The 19,945-nt window shown below is 37.6% G+C and overlaps 1 protein-coding gene across 2 annotated transcripts; it reads left to right on the top strand.

Moving 5' to 3' along the window:
- The first annotated feature begins 1,061 nt into the window (after positions 1 to 1,061).
- RCN2 (reticulocalbin 2) lies at positions 1,062 to 17,534 on the top strand. 2 transcript variants are annotated; one of them, XM_082681736.1, is made up of 7 exons: positions 1,062 to 1,379; positions 1,760 to 1,865; positions 4,426 to 4,622; positions 11,666 to 11,779; positions 15,094 to 15,190; positions 16,059 to 16,198; positions 16,719 to 17,534. In XM_082681736.1, the coding sequence occupies exons 1-7, from the start codon at positions 1,212 to 1,214 to the stop codon at positions 16,869 to 16,871; spliced, it is 975 nt and encodes a 324-aa protein (XP_082537862.1). In that variant the 5' UTR covers positions 1,062 to 1,211; the 3' UTR covers positions 16,872 to 17,534. The 2 variants fall into 2 exon arrangements, with proteins under 2 accessions (XP_082537862.1, XP_082537861.1); XM_082681735.1 differs by having other exon boundaries at positions 16,056 to 16,198.
- Positions 17,535 to 19,945: the final 2,411 nt, after the last annotated feature.

Genomic DNA, 19,945 nt, shown 5'->3' with positions numbered 1-19,945 from the left:
TTCAATGGTCTCTGATTAAAAAAATAAAATTCCAGCCTGACCCAGGAAATTTGTCCAATCTGTGCCCATTCAGTTTTTCAGTCTGGAGCAGAATTCTTGCACCCAATCCAAATAGAGACTGTGAGAAGTGAGAGGACCCAGAAAGCCTTTTCTTCTGTGTGAAAAGGCCTGATCTTAAGTGGACCAATCAATGAAAGAAAAGGGCTCAAGCTGCAGCCTACAAATTACTTTGAGTTTAGTGTGCTTGGGATGAAGTGCAGAAATCACATAGAACTGTAGGTGGACATGGAATAAAAACCACGTGCACATGCATTCTATCTGCACAGGATTTCCTAGGTACTTACTGAACTATTCCTTTTGCGCAACCATCTTTTGCTTTTCTAGCAGCATGATGTAAGCTTACATTTCTTGAACACCTTACCATATGTGCCAGGTACTGTTCTAAACGCATATTATTTTAATTTAATCTTCATAATAACCCTTTAAGGTAGTCTTATTACTATGATCATTTTATAAATGAGCAAACAGGTTTTCAAAGGCCAAGTAACTTGGCGAAGGTCACAGAACTTGTAAGTCGCGAAATTGAGCATCACATACAAACATCTGGCTTTAGTACTTGGGTTCGTTCGTCCTTCTCTGGTCAAATAAATAAGTAGTGATACATTAAAGACTGGCAAAAACAAAGATTTTCCTAGGTACTGTATTATTTTCACCCAAATCTCCAGCCTTTCTTATTGATGGAAACCGGGTCGGACACACGGAGTGGACAGGGGGCTTCTGGTAGGAACGAGGCTGACGGAAAGAGACAGGGCGGGGGTAGGGGGGGCGTGTCTTTTAGAGGGCGTCGTGGCGCAAGGAAAGGCTCCTCCGGGAGTCTCCCCTCCCGGCCCCGACCGCCAGCCTCCTGTAGACTCTGGGCCCGCAGCAGACCGCCACATCGCCGCGGCCCGGCCCCAGCGCCGTGCGGTCCAATCATCGGCGCGGCCTGGCGCCCCGCCCCTCCGCCGGGGCTATATAGGCCTCGGCCTTGCCTGCTGCATCACCGCAGTTGTCGCTCGGGCTTCAGCCAGTGATCACCCGAGGAACGGAGGCCACGGCCCTGTTCACGTTCGGTTCCACCCTCCCCACGTACCGCGCGCCGCCTCTCTGCGGCCGCCCGCTGAGCGCCGCCGCCGACCTGAGCCCCTTCCCGCCTCCCTCCTCACCTCTCTATGTGTCCGCGGCTGGCCGGCGCGATGCGGCTGGGCCCGAGGCCCACCACGCTGGGGCTGCTCCTGCTGTGCGCCGCGGCAGCCGGCGCCGGGGAGGCCGAGGAGTTGCACTACCCACGGGGAGAACACCGCGCCGACTACGACCGCGAGGCGCTGCTGGGCAGCCAGGTGAGGCGGCCAGGCCGGGGGTTGGGAGGGCCGGGCCTCGCAGCGCGGCTGCCGCGGGCTTTGTCCCGGGACAAAGGGGGCGGCCGGGCAAGGCCTGGCCGGGGCAGCCTGACAATGGGGGCCGGGCGGGGCACAGCTCACTCTCCCGTGGACCCCGGGGGCTGTAAGGCTGAGAAAATAGCGCGGCCGAGGAGCCGGATCCCTTCTACCCTCCCTACAAGAGGCAGGATCACTGAGGTTGTGTAGGGGGCAGGGGCCTTGGAGAGCAGGTGTGGGTCACCCCAAAAGCCCTCGGCGAGGGTAGCTCTATTTTTCTCCACCATTTTGCCCTCCTGATAGTAATGCTTGACCACCCCCTGTATATCGCTTACCCCCCAAAGGAAGAAGTCGATGAATATGTTAAACTCACCCCCGAAGAGCAACACAAAAGACTGAAGTCAATCATAAAGAAAATTGACTTGGACTCAGATGGCTTTCTCACCGAAAGTAAGGACGTCCTACACAACTAACAATGGAGACATCCCTTTGTAGGAGACAGAAATACAAACATTTAAGCAGGGTGTCTGTTGAGTGTAGATTGCTAGTGTTCCAATCAATTACAGGTACTGTGTGAGAGGGAAAAAAGGACATGGTGAGTAGGTTTTATACCTGGAAATCTTTAGACATAGGATACCAACTAACACTTAGTGCTTTCTCCAGTAATATATAAACATCACTGACCCTACATGGTGTGTGCAAGTCACACCTAGAGCAAACGCCCTGCTCCTCACATGACTTTTTATCAATATCAACATGATTCACTTTAGAGAAACATGCTAAAAACCTTCTTAAGGCATTAAGTGGTTTATAGCTCTTTTGATATATGCTTCATTAGAATCTTAACAACTTGCTTCTTTTTATAAGCAAGTAGAAAAGGACCTGTTGCATGTGAATTATGTTTATCACAAATTATTATAACTGTTAGAGGCCTTAGAATCATTATGTCCACCTCTTTTTGTAAGAAACTGAAGCCCAGAGGCATTAAGTGCCTTGCTCCAATGAGTGGCAAAGCCAGGATTAGAACCCATATCTCCTGCACTTAATTCAGTCTTTAATATCCTTCACTTAAAAAAACAAAGAAACAAAAAACAAAGTGAGTGCTCTTAGGTAGATTCTAGAGTCAGAAATGAAATGCACAGATTCTTTAAAGAATATTCCAAATAAATTGCTGTGCATCTGCCTCACCTCATTGCTTAATTCATGTGATGAACCCGATCAACTTTCCAAGTTGATCCTCAACAAAAATTCAGGAGCTGTTTTCTTATAACTCTTATTTAAATACTGTTCAGCATCTGAAGAATGAAGTTGCTGGAGAGAGAATTATAAGCTGATTAGTAAATTCAAGATGTGTTGTCAATGAAGTATTCACATTGGTGCCCTCAGGAATATAAAGGTTTTGTTCCTTGTACTTAAACAACAGAACCTTTAGACTAATTATCCAATAAGAATAGGTCCATCTTTTGTTACACTAGAGAGCACATAAAACAAGTTGATTTGGAAGACTTGGTGCTGTTTATCTGTAAGGGCCTACATGTGTTCAAATATTTAATAGTAAGCTTTTTAAAAAGTTAAAATTAAAGGGAACTTAGTCCAAATCTTCATTTTATAGATGAGAAAACAAAACCTAGAGAGGGTAAACTTATTCCTTACGGCAGAGCTGAAGTATGAACCCCTGTTTCTGACCTTTGTTTTGTTCTGTATTCTGTTAAGCCATGATGATCATTCCACTTGAGGACTGTTCAGGGAATTTTGCTTATTTGCACTTTAAGGGCCAGGACTGGACTCAGGTTCTTGAGAGACAGCTAAGTTCAGTTTGGGCTTTGAAGTCAAACATGGGTTTGAATCTAGACTCTGCTACTTACTAGCCGTGAGTCCTCAATTCCTAACCTCAATTTCCTGAACTGTAAAACAATTATTATAATTGCCTTGTTTTGAAGATTAGAGACAAAGTATATAGAGGACCTGATATATAATAATTGTTCAATACATGGTTGCCATAATTATTCTGCCCTGCTTTAGAGTTTCAGGAGAGACGTGTCTTTACTTTTCTATTCACCTGACCTCCCCCAAACCAATAGAGGAGTACCACTCTTTAAACCAAATGGTGTATTATCTTTAAACCAAATGAGTACTCTTGCTTCCTTGCAAATATTTATGTTTTTCTTCCCCCCCTTTTTTGTATAATGCAGTATAGTAAATATTTCTATGATAGATTTTTAAAAGTTCATCTGAAGGTGGATATTTGCGATTTAGAAACTTTTCCCCTATGTCTTCAGGTAGCCAGTTAAGACAGACAGCTATTATAAGAAGGGCATAAATCATAATTGCTACCCATAACTTTTTAAAATTTCCTCCAGATGCTTTATGACATAGTTAAAGGGAATGTACTGTAACAATATTTCTCAAACTTCAGTCACTTGAGTACATTTTTCACAATTTAGGCCCTATTTACTTATCTATTATTTCCTTAATATAGTCTTGATTCAACTTAATGTAAAATGTATTTTAAAGGAAAACTTTATATTTCATAAATGAAGAACACTATTTTTTCCAATACATATTAAAATAAATGGGCAGTTATTCAAATATTTGTGCTTCCTGAGATATCTGTGATAATTAGCAAAAGTTATCTACAATTTTTTGGATAATATGTTTTAAAAGTCAAGTGCTATTTTGGCCAATTGGTAGTTTATTTAATAAATACTTGTTGAGCCAGGTGCTTTCTAGGCATTTGGAGTACCTCCAAAACATACCAAAACATACCAAAACTCTCTGTACTCAAAGAGCTTACATTCTGTGTAGATCACATATTATAACATTCTTAAGACTCCAAACAGCTCTCCCCACCTCCTACTCCTATTCTATGAATACAACTAGGCCAGTTCTCACTCACTATTTATATACATTAAAGATTTTTTTCTTCTTTTAAAGAATGTTTAGAAATTCTCACTCGTTTTAAGTATCAGAATTACTATCACATTCATTGTGTTCTGGGAAATTCTCATAGGTGAACTCAGTTCATGGATTCAAATGTCTTTTAAACATTATGCTATGCAAGAAGCGAAACAACAGTTTGTTGAATATGATAAAAACAGTGATGGTAGTGTGTCGTGGGATGAATACAATATTCAGATGTATGATCGCGTAATCGACTTTGATGAGAACACTGCTCTGGATGATACAGAAGAGGAGTCTTTTAGGCAGGTGAGTACAAGTGCACAAGCTTTTGATCATATCAGTTCACTTTACCTTCCTGCATGAGTGAGCACAAGAGCCTGAGGTCATAGATTGATTGCTTTGTTCTCTAGGCAATCACCTGTTTCACTTCAGTGGTCATTTTGATGGTTTCCTTTCTAGCCAGATTTAGGACTCTTATTCTGGACTACTTCAGTTATCCTTGCATCTGTATTTCTCAGCTGCATCATTTGTCCTCATTTCCAGGGTTGCTTTTTTAGTGTATTTTGAATATGTATCTCAATATTTTATTTTTTTTTGTTATTGAACAATTGGTTTTATTATTATATTAAGAAGACTGTAGAGGCCTATTCCCATTTTTAAGCACATAGTTTTATATAAAATAACTAAAATTTTTTTAAATTGTGGTAAGGTACACATAACAAAATTTACATTTTAACTACTTTTAAGTGTGCAGTTCAGTATTGTTTAGTACATTCACATTGTTAGGCAACCACCACTCGACTTTCTGTCTCTGAATTCAACTATTCAGGGTACCTCGTATAAGTGGAATCATAACATTTTTGTGTGTGTGTGACTAGCTTATTTAACTTAACGTTCTCAAGTTTCGTCCATGTTGTAGTATGTGTTGGAATTTCCTTTTAAAGATAATATTCCATTAATATTTATATATCACATTTTGTTTATCCATTCATCAATCAATGGACAGTTGAGTTGCTTCAGCTTTTTGGCTGTTGTGAGTAATGTTGCTGTGAACGTGGGTGTACAAATATGTCTTCGTGGCCCTGCCTTTAATTCTTTTGGGTATATATCCAGAAGTGGAATTGCTAGATCATATGGTAATTCTATTTTTAATTTTCTGAGGAACTACAATACTGTCTTCTATAGTGGCTGTACCATTTAAAATAACTTATTTTTGAAGATTCAGTATCACTATGAGTTCTGTTGTGTCTCATTGTTTAATTTGTTGAAATATATTTCTTAAGCAAAGTTGAGGAAGACAATATTTAGGAATCACTAGGAACTTTTAAAGACTTTTTACTTAGTAATTACTAGGAACTTTTTAAGACAAATTACTATAAGCTTGAGAAATTACTATTTCAAATACTGTTGTACTTCAGAGGTAATTTTAAAGACTTTTTTTTTTTTTGCGGTACGTGGGCCTCTCACTGTTGTGGCCTCTCCTGTTGCGGAGCACAGGCTCGGGGCGCGCAGGCTCAGTGGCCATGGCTCATGGGCCAAGCCGCTCCGCGACATGTGGAATCTTCCCGGACCGGGGCACGAACCTGTGTTCCCTGCATAGGCAGGCGGACTCTCAACCACTGCGCCACCAGAGGAGCCGTAAAGACTTTTTTTAAAAGAGTTTTTTGTATGTGGAAAAAATAAAACCAAACACCTTGTTGCAAATGTGTGTCCCAAAATATTAATCAAGGGTGCTTGGAAAACATTTGAGGCTCCTCTATTCCTTAACCTACCTATCCCATTATTAGTATCTACCTTTTAGTTTTTACCATGGCCATATTTTATCAGTGTATATGCTATTTATTATAGAATCATATTGTCCACTTGAACTCTGTAGGCCATCACTAACTCAAAATTGGTTGTTTCTCTGCTAATGATTATGCATATGCTATGCATATACCACTGGTTTGGAGGTTAAGAGCTCCAGCTTTGGAGCCAGTCTGCTTGGCTTCACATTCAGGCAGACCACTTAACAGTGGTGCAGCTTTAGGTTAAGTCAGACCTCCTTATGCCTCAGTTTCCTCATATCTAAAAATGGGAATGATAATAGTATGGAGAAACAGTAATAAATATTGAGAGTAGCATTTGGACTGGTAAACTCTTCTATGTTGATTTGAAAGAATACTGTTGAAGAAAGCAGGTGTGATTCACATGTTTATCTTTAATATTTATATACAATCAGCTTTTGAAAGTTGTTTAAGCATTTGTTAACTATATCAGCTTTAGATTAGTTAGGATTTAATATATAGGGGAAAAATGTCTTTGCTCCTTTTTTTCTCCTTATTTGGGTCTTCATCTTACAGCAGACTGAAAAGAGTGCAAATCAGTCTTTTCACTACTTAGTGCTAAAAAGAAAACAAATGATAATAATGAGATCTGGGATTTGTCTACTAGTTATTCTCCTTTACTATAGGAATTAACTCATCTTAAAAGCATCATTTGCATTCCAAGACTTTTCTAAAACCAGACCATGGTATGATATTATGACTTCCCTTCCAGAGAATAATACAGAAGTTAAATACAGTATTTTAAAATCTTACTAGAATTAGATTCTGTCCTTTTTTTTTTTTTTCACTCAAAAGATTCAATTAGCATCCCATCAAAAGTGAGAAACGTGTGTGGTTTTTAAAATCTGTATTCTTTTGGGGGTTAGGGGTGTGGGATGAAATAATACATGATGTTGAGGAGAAAATCTTCACTTTGAAGAGGTACATGACTTGTTAATATAAAGTATTTATGAACAGTTTTTCTTTTAAAAGACGTCTGGTTCTAATGCTATGTTCCCCACCCAGGTACTCAGTACATGTTGATTATAAGACTCTACTTTTAAAGAATGAATTAGATGGACCTTAATAGCCTAAAGGAATTTATGGATTCCTAAAATGAACACTTCTCAATGGGAGTCCTAATGGTTATTCTCTGACAACACAGGAATATGTCTCTGCATGAAGTTCTATTTATAATACTTTATTAGATTTTTATATATATAGATATAACCCACTAAAAGTGGATGTGGGGTGTAAAGATGAACCCAGACACAGCTGCATTATTATTCAAAATAAAAAATCAAGGATGAAGAATGAATCGGTCTTAATCGAAGTAACAGACTAAACATTATACCATAAAATAATCATGAAAAGTAATTGGATATCTAAATAAAATAAAATGTTTCTATATGGAAGCCTAATAATAAACAAAAATCAACTTGATACCTGAATTTTATCTTATTTTTGATGTTTCATATAGAGAATAGAGATAGCCTGGAAGAATGACCCTCTCAGGCAGTGAAATGTCTGAAAAAGCATTTCTTTATGATCTGATGAACAAGTATAGTCAGCACTTTTAAGCAGGATAATTAAAGTTTGAGGACCAACCTGGCAGAAGCTCAATTGCTCTAACTTCTAAAGCCAGCTGCTGAATGTGCATGTATAAGCAACATTTATTTATATAAGATATTATCTTGCATGTGGTTAATCAGAATAAGACCTAGGCTTTTTTTCTGGTATCACAGGTTACATATTTCCTCATGTAAAATTTTTAGTCTACCAAAAGATGGCAGTTTTGTTCTTCACAAGTTTCTATTACAATATAAACTAAACGAGTATGGTAGTTTCTATCTTTTTACTACTGTGTATAGTACTTCCTACTCTCGACTAAAACACAAGGTCTTTATACAGAAGAGAAAAGTGTTGAGGTTTTATGAAACTGATAGTCTTTTGTCGTTCTCTTTTAGAAATTTGCCACTTTGAAAAACGTCTTTCAGTGTATTGGCTTCTTTAATATGAGTCTCTTAAATTGTGTTCCTCAAATGACTAAAACTTTAAAAAATCACATTATTTCATTTTATTTTTAAAACTGAGAAATGTAAACCAGAAAATACCTTTTTTTTCTTTTTTTTTTTTAAAGAAATCTTAGCTGTTGAAAGAGATCCTTTCTTTCCATAGGCAAATTTGGCCAAATTCCGCTCCCTCTGCTGAAACGTGGACCTCTTGCTCTGAATTGGAGGGTTCTTTCATAAGGAAATCTAAGCACTTAGTATTTTGAATAGTGATTTATTCAAAAAGAACTTGATTGACTCAACAAAATACCTCAAGTTCTTATTTTTCTACTTTTCCCCATGTTAAACCTGCACATAACATGTAAATTATTTGGTCTAATTATTTAAAATTATGAAACGTTAAGTTAAAACAGCTATTTGGAAACAGTGTTTTCCCCCTGTCGTGATTGGGTGGATATAACTGGCTAGTGGAATCTGGATGTTTAAAAGACAAATTCTTTGGGGAAAGAAATGAGCCTCTCCACTGTAAATCAATCATCGTAAAAGAACTAGTGTTTCAGTAAATGACTGCTACCTAACCTCTAGTATTCCAAAAAACCGAAAAGAGTATTTCTTTTCAACAGTGAATCACATAAGTTAAAAGCTTCTAAAATATTTGAAATTGTACTTTTTCAAAAATGTGCAGTTTAATACACTTAAGTTTATAGAAAGTTATTCCCAGAAATTCTCAAAATAGAATTTATGCAGGATTAGCAATATGCCACTATTGGCTTCCAAGGCTCTTAATCACAGAATTACCTTTGAGAAATTCATTAAAAGCAGCCTTGTCCCTAATAGCTGCTACTTCTTGATTTCCTATCAGAGTGTACTTGGGGGAAAAAAAGGAAGATGGGTGTGAGAAAGTAGAAAAGGGTATGATTGTTTAACCTCGACCTCAAGATAGGCCCTTTTCAGCTTTTGATGTGTTTTATCTGGACATACAGAATTAGCACTGTAAAGAGCCTACAGAGAGTAGACTTCCAAATATTATGTACATTTATCAAAAGTATTCTCATTAAAGGACTATTTTTTGAAACCTGTTAACCTGTTTTTGAAAAGTCATTTTGAAGACCAGAAATAGTTAGAAATAGACATACCAAGAATTAATACATAGTCTAAATTTATTGCTTTGGGGACATTAAAAAAATTATTGAGATTGTTAAAGAAGATAGTGTGTAGTACTGTAGAAAGAACAGGGAGGATCCAAGTTCAACATATTTTAGCTGTTTTCCTGACATCCCTTTCAACAAATCATTTTAATCTCAGTTTTTCTATCAATAATAGTAATATGTAACATTTGTTTAATACCTAATACTTAAGGTTTCTAATTGCTTGATAGGAATTCTCATCCCAGTTGCTTAACAGAGATTTTTTTCTTATTTATTATAAATTGTTCAATTTATTTAAAAAAAAAAACAAAACAGTTCACCCATTTCTGTCACCTCCCCACCTCTGGCAACCACCAGTCTGCTCTCTGTATCTTGAGCTTGGTTTGGGGGGAGTTTTTTGTTTGTTTGTTTTTAGATTCCACATATAAGAGATCATACAGTATTTGTCTTTCTCTGACTTATTTCACTTAGCATAATGCCCTCAAGGTACATCCATATTGTCTCAGATGGCAAGATTTTATTCTTTTTTATGGCTGAATAATAAATCCCATACATTCGAATGAGTTCCATTCGTAAGTCCGATTTGTTTTGTTCGTTAAGTCCAACAAAGTTAGCCTGGGTACCCAACTAACACAATCGACTATATAGTACTGTACTGTAATAGGTTTATAATATTTTTCACACAAATAATAGATAAACACAAACAAGAGAACATTTTTAATCTTACAGTACAGTACCTTGAAAAGTACAGTAGTACAGTACAACAGCTGGCATACAGCTGGCATCGAGTGAACAGGCAAGAAGAGTTACTTACTGGAGGAGGGAGAGGAGGTGGGAGATGGTAGAGCTGAAGGATCGTCAGCAATAGGAGATGGAGGGCAAGCTGCAATTTCACTCACGCCTGACGCTGATGCCACAGGTTCTGGTTGCTTTCTGGATTCAATTCTATCTACCGTCTTGAAAAAACGATCCAGTGATATCTGGGTAGTAGCTCTTTCTTTCTTGTCACAGATGACACGGTAGCACTGGGTTGCATTCTGAATGGCTACTGCAACCTTCGTGTACCATTCTACGTTTGGGTCCTGTGCCTCGAAAAGTAACAGTGCCTCCTCAAATAAAGAAAATCCCCTTGCCATTTCCTGTATCGTGAATCTCTTCAGTTCTTTAGTTACTTCTTCTTTTTGTCTCTCTTCATCCTTTCTCTGGGCCTCCAATTCCATCTTTTCGCCTCGTTCCACTCTCTCAATTATTTTCACTTTTGTTTCCATTGTTATCGCTTGGTGCTTCTTAGCAGTACCAGCTACATTACCACTGCTTTTACGCTTGCTTCCGGACATCCTGGGCTTGAAATAAAGATACTGTACTACTGTACTGTATACAGTATTGTACAATAAAGTACACAAAAGCACAACCACTTGTAGAGGATGCACGCATGTGACAGTGTATGCCCGTCATGTAAACTAACTTACGTGATTGGACATACTATATATTGGCTATTGTAAATAATGCTGCAGTGAACATAGAGGCTCATATATCTTTTTGAGTTAGTGTTTTCATCTTCTTTGCATGAGTACCCAGAAGTGGAATTCCTGGATCAGATGGTAGTTCTATTTTTAATTTTTTGAGGAATCTCTATACTGTTTTCCGTAGTAGCTGCATCAATTTACATTCCCACCAACAGTGCACAAGAGTTCTCTTTTCTCCATATCCTTACCAACACCTGTTATTTCTTGTCTTTTTTGTAACAGCCAGGTGTGGTATCTCATTGTGGTTTTGATTTGCATTTCCCTGATTTATGATGTTGAGCATCTTTTCATTTACCTGTTGGCCATCTGTATGTATTTGGAAAATGTCTATTCAGATCTGCCCATTTTTTAGTTGGACTGTTTGGGTTTTTTTCTGTTGAGTTGTACAAGTTTTTTATATATTTTGGATATCAGCCTCTTATCATATATATGATTGGCAAATATTTTCTCCCATTCAGTAGCTTTCATTTTATTGATGGTTTCTTTTGCTGTGCAGAAGCCTTTTAGTTTGATGTAGTCCCACTTGTTTATTTTTGCTTTTGGTGTCAGATTATCCCAGTTGTATAGGTGAGGAGACCAGAGAGGTTAAGCAATTTGCCCTAAGTAATAAGCTAGTGAGTGGCATTGCTGGAATTCAGATCTGAGTTTCTCTGACTCTAGAGCCTGTGTCTCTGTACTGCTTCTAATAAATGTTTGTTATCTGCCCAACTTACCTTCAGAGGGATGATGTGAAGATAAAATATGATAATGGGTGTAAATGTACTTTAGATTTCACATAGTTGTATTTTTCAAAGTATTTTTAATGATGTTATGGTATGGATGAGACCTTTAAACGTGTTCAATATTTAATTTTCAAAGCTTCATTTAAAAGACAAGAAGAGATTTGAAAAAGCTAACCAGGATTCAGGTCCTGGTTTGAATCTTGAAGAATTTATTGCTTTTGAGCATCCTGAAGAAGTTGATTACATGACGGTAAGGAAGAAACATTTCAAGATGACTATTGAATGACCACAACTTTAAAACTTGCTTTTACAAAGTAATTAAAATGAATTGTATGGCAAACAGAATTTTGAGAGACAGGAAGATCTAGTTTTCCCTGCTTAAGATAAGGAGTGGGAAGAAGGAGGTTTTCTGGTGGGGTGGGGTGGGGTGTGCTTATTGGGAGGAAGAAGGTAAGGAATGAGTTTTCTTTAATCTCTGTAACATATATGAGCATCAGTCTTTCCCTGGCTAGTTTCTGTTTCATAACCACATTATCTTCAGTGCCTTCCTTGTCTTTTTGTAGTTTTCCGACTTTCCTCTGGTGTTTCAGTATTAGTAACACTAGAACTTCCTATTTAGTTTACAGCATCACTTGTGAAAACTTTTGGTCTGGGAAAATGTATCACATTTGGATCCCCTTTCATAGGGTGTGTGGGGATAGGGTAGGGAGTGCAGCTGCTAATGACTAATGATGTTTTTGCAACTTTAGGCATAATGAGTCCTCTCATCCCTTTAGTGCTTAAAAGAAGTACCAGCTCTTCAAAATTTTGTTGGACTCTAGGTTTAATTTAACACTGATTAAGTCCCTCCTATGACTTGATAAGCTTCTTGAGAACAGAAACTATCGTATTGGAGGGTAAAGATTAATATAAGACATGGCTTTTAAAAAATAGGCTAAACATTTATATTGAGGTCTGTTGCCTGGCATCAGCCTCCAGCCATGTGGCTTAGTTCCCTGGACATTTCAGGGAGGGGAGATGTAGCTTTTTGTTTAATGGGTCATGGTCAGATGCTGCTACCTTGTTAGACAGGCTGCAGATATGTTTTTCATGACCTAGTTTAAGAACATTGGCACAATTTGTTTAATTAGGGCCAATTAGGGCCAAAAATTGAGCCCCCTAGCATGGTAGGCAGAGGATGTTGGATCTTGATTGAGGAATAAGGAACAGTTGAAGACTGAGGAGGGAAATGACCAATGAAAGCAATGAAATAATTTAGGCAGTATATGTTATGGCCCCGGAATACAAGGTGGCAATGGAATGAATTAGACTTGACCAACATTTTGAAGAAAGCATAGACAGGAATGTTGACTGACTAAGCACGGGAAGGGAGGGGGGCAAGAGTCAGAGATGACTGTGAGGTTTGGGGCTGGCGTAACAATGAAAGCCCATTGCAGAATGGGGTGTGTCAGTATGGGGAAGTATGTTCTTTGTGCTGAGTTGGCCTTGATGGCAGCATATAAGGGTGTGTGACCATAAATTGGTGTCTCATTCAGAGCGGCTTCATTAATTCCTATTTACCTTAATTGCTTTTGCGTATCCCTTTTTCCCTTTAAGGATATGTTTGATATAGGAAAAGGCAGGAGTACAAGATCAACTAAGTGATTCTACGTTGGATTAAAATTTGGAATTTAAAGATATTTTCATTCACGTAGTTCCAAAAATTATTTTAACCAAGGCAACATTATTGTAATAAGTCTACTGTTTCCCAAGAGGATTACTTGAATGGAGGAATAATCATTTCGATCAGTGATTCTTTCACTGGGTCACAGACTTCTTAAAAAATATGATGCAAACTATTGTTTCCCAAGAGGATTACTTGAATGGAGGAATAAGCATTTTGATCAGTGATTCTTTTACTGGGTCACAGACTCCTTAAAAAATATGATGCAAACTGTATACTGTGTCCCAGAAAAATCCTATGTATGTCCATGCTCATACACGTGAAGTATTGGATTATAATTTCAAGAGATTCTCAGGTCCTCTCTCTAAAACCAATCTTTGGATATCCAGGTTAAGATGCCCTGGTTTCTATATATAAAATCTGTAATATTTGATTTTTAAAAACGCCAACAACTTGTATTTCAGTGTTATTTCATACAGATGTAGATAAAGCCCCTGGGTTTGACTAGAATGGTAGACTTTTGAGAATACATTTCATTATAGTTGTGATGCTAGAATCCAGATTGAAAGGTATTTGGGTGGCAGTAGGTAATGAGGAAACGAGAACAGAAAGGTATAACCTATGACAGGAAAAGAAAAACCAGGATGGTGGCTAAAGAGTGCAGCATAGTCATTGGGGACTTGAATGTTTTTAAAGGCATAGAAGAAGGAGCTAGTGGAAAAGAGACTGGAGCCTTGGGAGAGGCTGGAGTTAAGAGTGAAAGAAAGCACTCAGGAAATGGGGTAGTATGGGATCTAGGAAGACAGCTGAGGGCTTCACCCTAGAGAAGAGGGGGAGAGAGCTTTAACTGCTGAGATCAAAGGCCTAAAATGATGAGAGGAAAAGGCATATATAGAGGTAATTAAAGGTGAGGATGCAATGCTGGGAAACAAGGAAGCATTTCAGAAGACCTGTACCATGTTTAGAAAAACAGGAGGGTCTTTGTCAAGAGTGTATTGGAGAGAGTTAGGGTGAGGCCCAAGGAAAATGGAGGTTTCAAAAAACAGCTGTAGAGTGTATGTTAGGGAAAGTGAGGCAGAGATAGACTTCGAAGCTGCAGTGAGACCCCGCCAAAATGGCAAATTAATTTACAAGGACTAGTTTCTATTTTTGTATCTTTCTCTGATTCTGGAATAAAGGAGAAAGTGAAGTGAGTCTGTTGTACTAGATGGGGATTGGCATAATACGAAGAGGGTACAAGGGGATATAGGAATATAATAAGGGAAGTACTGAAGCAGCTGGCCATTAAATGGGTCATCTTGGGTCAAGTATAACGAGAAAGGGTGTGGTCTCTGGGTCAGAGGGGAGTGGTTGGTAAGAAGCCTTGGTAAGCGTGAGGAACAGATTTGGGGGCATCTGGTGTGGATAGGGTAGATAGGTAGAAGAAGAAGCAGGGAAGTTGAGGTTTTATAGGGGACTGCCCCATTTCAGGTCTGGGGGTAGAACAGCAGCTCTATTCAAAGACATCTGAGACAACGGTTCTTTTGGGGTTGTTAATAGATTTGAGGGAAAGTGGAATTAAAGAACACAAAGGTAGTAAGATACGTCATTCTTCAGAAGGAGAGTAATGTGCAGAAAATAGGAGTGTGAGTTTAGTGCCGAGGTTGTTCAGGAGGGTGCAGTGGAGTGCTCAATAATAGAAACTTAAGGATGTTGAATTTTAAGCTACTTAATATTTGGGGTTTTATTCCTGCTTCTAAATTCCAATGTTTAGAAAGGTTGTCTTGCAAGTATGGACAACCAAAATAATTATTCCTAAATAAGTTCTGTAGTAGCATTGATTCAGATGGTGGTGGGATTGAAACTTTTGTGACTAATTTTTTTTGTGTGTGTGTGTGTGTGTGTGAACGGACATGCAATAGGAATTTGTCATTCAAGAGGCTTTAGAAGAACATGACAAAAATGGTGATGGATTTGTTAGTTTGGAAGAATTTCTTGGTGACTACAGGCGGGACCCAAGTAAGTAGCTTGGGGATGTGTGGAAGGGGGTGGGGAAGAAGAAAGAAATTGAAAGACAGTCTTGCTCATTGAGAGTTCTGTTTGACAGAGGAAAATGGAAGAAGAACTAGGCCTGATTCCTTCTTGTTCTGCCAAGTTTAGTAAAATACAAGGGAAACAAAGGAACTTAAAGCTTATCTGAGAATGCTGTTTTTACTCACTTTTAGTTCCACATCTAGATCCAAGCATTTTTATTCCTTTTCAAACAAATACAATGTAATCATTAATCCAAATGGGTGAGGAAGTAAAGGTTGATATTTTTAAATAGACTTCTGTACCCTTGCATGTAGATCTTGAAAGAGAAGAAAATATAGAATCCTATAAATACTGGAGTAAGACTGGAAGGTGGCTTACTGAGTGTTTGAAATTTGAGGAGTTTTTAAATGCAGCTTTTTCTGAAAGCAGCTGTCTTTTCAGAATTGTTGCTTAAAAGCATCACTTATTGTGAATGTCACTTTAAAATTACACATGGCATTGCTTTGTAAGAGCACGCAGGAAGCTTTAGTCACATGATGTACGTAAAAACATTACCTAGCTCAAACTTGGGAAAATTGTATCCGAACAAGCAGCAGCAGTTACCAAAATTACTAGTTTGTGATAATAAGCAACAATTTTAAAACTCTGAGTATCACTTTTGAAAATTACTATAGAGTTTATACTTATTTCAGGACTTTTCAGTTAAGTACCTCTGTTTCTTTGGGCCTCCTTTATTTGGTGAGCTTTAATTCATTTCCTTTATTCTAGGGGTATACCAAACTTATTGGATACATGTGATATTCTTGCATGTGCATGTTTATGTTCTTGGGGTTTTTTTTAATATATTAAGCAGCAAATGAAGATCCAGAGTGGATACTCGTTGAGAAAGATAGATTCCTGAATGATTATGACAAAGATGCTGACGGCAGGCTTGATCCCCAAGAGCTGTTGTCTTGGGTAGTACCCAACAATCAAGGCATTGCACAAGAAGAGGTAAGTGTTACGGAATTACTCTCTCATCCCCAAATTGGTGGTACTGGTAGTAAAGGAAATTCAAAATCTTAAGCCAAAGAAAGAAGTAGTGGAGTTATTTATTTAGGAATAATGCATTGCTATTTATTGATTTAAATCTATGATCTGTTTTAGATTTTCAAGGAGACAAAGAAGTTAAGATTGTATCATGTATTAATCTGATAGCACAATAGAATAATAAAAATTTGTATTTACCTATAGGGGCTCAAAATGAGTTATATTAATTTTGCTTTACTTTGAGATATCCTGAATTGGATTTGAGTTGGGAGGAGGCAGAACCCAGCAGAAATTAAGGAAGGAGGTAATGAGAGACTCCGTAGACAGACCTGGTCACAATGGTTAATATTTTTAGATACTTAGACAATAATGAGTACTTGGCATACCTGAATGGTTTTGACAAATCAAATCACATTAAAATGTGAACATCTTGCTGAAAATGCTTATTACACTTGACACCTTTTTGTTTTGTTTTATTTTAAAGGCTCTTCATCTAATTGATGAAGTGGATTTGAATAGTGACAGAAAGCTGTCTGAAGCAGAGATTCTGGAGAACCAGGACCTGTTTCTTACCAGCGAAGCCACAGATTATGGCAGACAGCTTCAGGATGAATATTTCTATCATGATGAGCTTTAATCCCTGGGTATATCTGAGTAGAGTACTGGCTCCTTTTATAGTTTGTTACCAGCTTTACTTTTGTGATAAAATGTTGATGTTATATTTTACATTCTTACATCTTACCACAGTCAAGATTAATGTACATTAAAATTTTGGCCTTTTAGAAGAAACGTAAAAAAAAACCTGATATTTATTTCAAAACATACTGAAGAAATGAAACAATATTGTGCCATATGACAACATAGTCTTTCCTAAATATTCCATTTGTTTAGTACTGTATTATGGAATATTTGAGTTCTGTTTCCATACTTGAAAAAATGGAGGATTCTAGAGATGGCTGAACAATATTATTTAAGTAGTATATGACTGAGCTATCAATTTTTGTTTTAAGTAGATTTAATTTGGGAACTGACAGAAGGACATTGTGTTTAGTTTTAGCATTTTTGTTTTAAAACCTTTAAAGGAACCTTAGAAAGACTTATGCCTCACATGTTAATGTTGAGAAGTTCTGCTTAATTTTAAAATGGTTTCTATAAAAGGTTTTATTGTATGAAATAGAACTTTATATTTTTGCATATGTATAGATAGTAATTATATTTAATGTGTAACTATAGCATTATGGTGAGTGGAATTTGACATTGTCCAGAACTCTTTTCTTTTTTTTGACTGATTAAAAATGAAATGTCCTATCTTTTTACATGTGTGTTTGTTTTTCTTTAATCTTTCACGTAAACCTTGAATTTAGCAAAAGTTTTGTTGTATTATACATTACTTCACCTCATCCATTCCTGTATTTTATTTGGGGAGTGAATGTTCTCAAAACTCTGTTAAATTATATTCTTGCTGCATATTCTTATTTTGCCTTTTTTTTTTCTAGATAAAAGAATCATATTATAATTGAATGTGGACCTGACACATTTCAGTTGCTATTGTGGCAAATGTGGTCTTGCTATTTGGGGCTAGAAATAATCATAAGAACTACACAGGTTGAAATCACCAGTAGAGCTGGTTAGTTATCAGCAGTAGAGCTCAAGATCAGTCATAATGAAATTAAAATCATACTTGATAAGCATTTGTCCACACCTAAATGGTCAGTTTTAACCTTATTCAGGAAGTCAACTTAGTACCTTTGTGGGGAGTAAGAAAAGTGAGAAGGTGAGAAATTCATTTTTTCATAGCTTTGACTCACAGATAGTTTTTCTTTCTGTTTTCTTAAATTACTTTTATTTGTGGGTGACGAGGTCAGCTATGCATTCTATTAATCTTTTCCCAATCTAAAGTTGTCTCCTTTATAGCACACACAGCACTGGAGGGCTCAGCCAGTCTTTATGAGTTACTAGAGAAAATCTGAAGCCCTTTTCTAATAGAATTAACTGCATCAGCTTACCTTTCTACTGCTCCCACCTCTGCTGATGTGAGTCGCGAATGCAAATTGTAACCTCTCACACTTTAGTGATAGCTTGCTTACCCTGGTATCTAAAGTACATGGTTTTCATTTTAACTTACACAATACCTGTCTGGCCTTTTAAGAATTAAAGATATACCATTATCACTCATCTGCTACTTGTCAGACTTATTGAAGTTGGGATATTTGGAATAACCAGTTTGATTAGCATGCTAACCATTTGTTTTTCTCACTAGATTCTCCAAAATCTATACCAGAATTGTTAGATCATTGGATATGGCTTTTATTTTTAATCTTAATGAGTTAAGAGTTAGCATTCTACATTGTCTTGATTTCATGCAGATATAAGAATTTTGGTGACATTATTAGCGGTCACAAGTATCTGTACTCCTTTAGTTCCTGGCATAAAGAAAATTACACTTTCCAGCCCCCATGTGGGTGAGCAAGGGCTAGTTCTGACCAGTTAAATGTGAGTAGAAATAGTATGTGTCACTCCCAGACCAGGCCAGTGACAAACCTTTGCCATGGCATTGTAGAGGATGCCTCACTTGAAATGGTGAAGCCACAAGATCAAAATAGTCTTGATTTCTGAGTGATCACATGGAGGTCAGTTGGACCATCAGTGGACTTTGCATGATCAAAAAATAGACTTTTATTATGTTAAGCTACTAAGATTTTGGTGTGTTTTTTGGTTTTTTGTTTTTTAAACTACAGCAGAGCCCAGCCTATCCTTACTGAGTGAAGATTTAGTATTAAACAATTGGCTTTTATAAGCATATGGAGAAGAATCATCATCTACTTGAACGGAGTTTCTATATCTTCTGCTAATTCAAAATAGAAAAGTTTATTTTTAAGGCTTTTATTTGGATTTAAATTTTAAATAAGCCTCTTTAAAAATAAAACTTTAGGGCTTCCCTGGTGACGCAGTGGTTGAGAGTCCGCCTGCCGATGCAGGGGACACGGGTTCGTGCCCCGGTCCGGGAAGATCTCACATGCCGCGGAGCAGCTGGGCCCGTGAGCCATGGCCGCTGAGCCTGCGCGTCCGGAGCCTGTGCTCCGCAACGGGAGAGGCCACAACAGTGAGAGGCCCACGTACCGCGCAAAAAAAAAAAAAAAAAAAAAAAAAAAAAAAATTTAATAGAATTAGGATAATTTGAATTTATTCTTATGGAATGAGAGTAAAGATAGAATGAGGCTTTTTGAATAAGCTAATTCTGGCTGAAGGACTTAATTACTTCCATTGTTTGACTTCAGGTACTACTTCAAAATGGAAAAGTTGGCAGTATTTGCACGAATCAGTTCATATGTGGTTCTGATTGGGCAAATATACAGGACAGAAAATGACTTTCTAGTTTGTGGTATGAACTTAAAGGAAGCCAGGACATTCATAGTAAAAAGCCATGATATCATGTTTGCCTTACTTATCAGTTCTTTCCTTTGCAGTTTTGTTTTTTTTTTAAACAGACCTTATTTTTCGAGCAGTCTTAGATTCACAGCAAAATTGAGCAAAAAGGTAGTTATTTCTCATACGCTCTGCTCTTTGCATATGCACAGCCCCCTCCACTATCAAAATCCTGCACCGGAGTGGTATATTTGTTACAATTGATGAGCCTACATTGACACATTATTATCACCCAAAGGCCACAGTTTACATTAGGATTCACTCTTGGCCTTGTACATTCTGTGG

This window comes from Grampus griseus, assembly GCF_964374135.1.
Source record: "Grampus griseus genome assembly, chromosome: 2".
NCBI lineage: Eukaryota > Metazoa > Chordata > Mammalia > Artiodactyla > Delphinidae > Grampus > Grampus griseus.
This window is presented reverse-complemented; position numbering and strand designations above follow the sequence as displayed.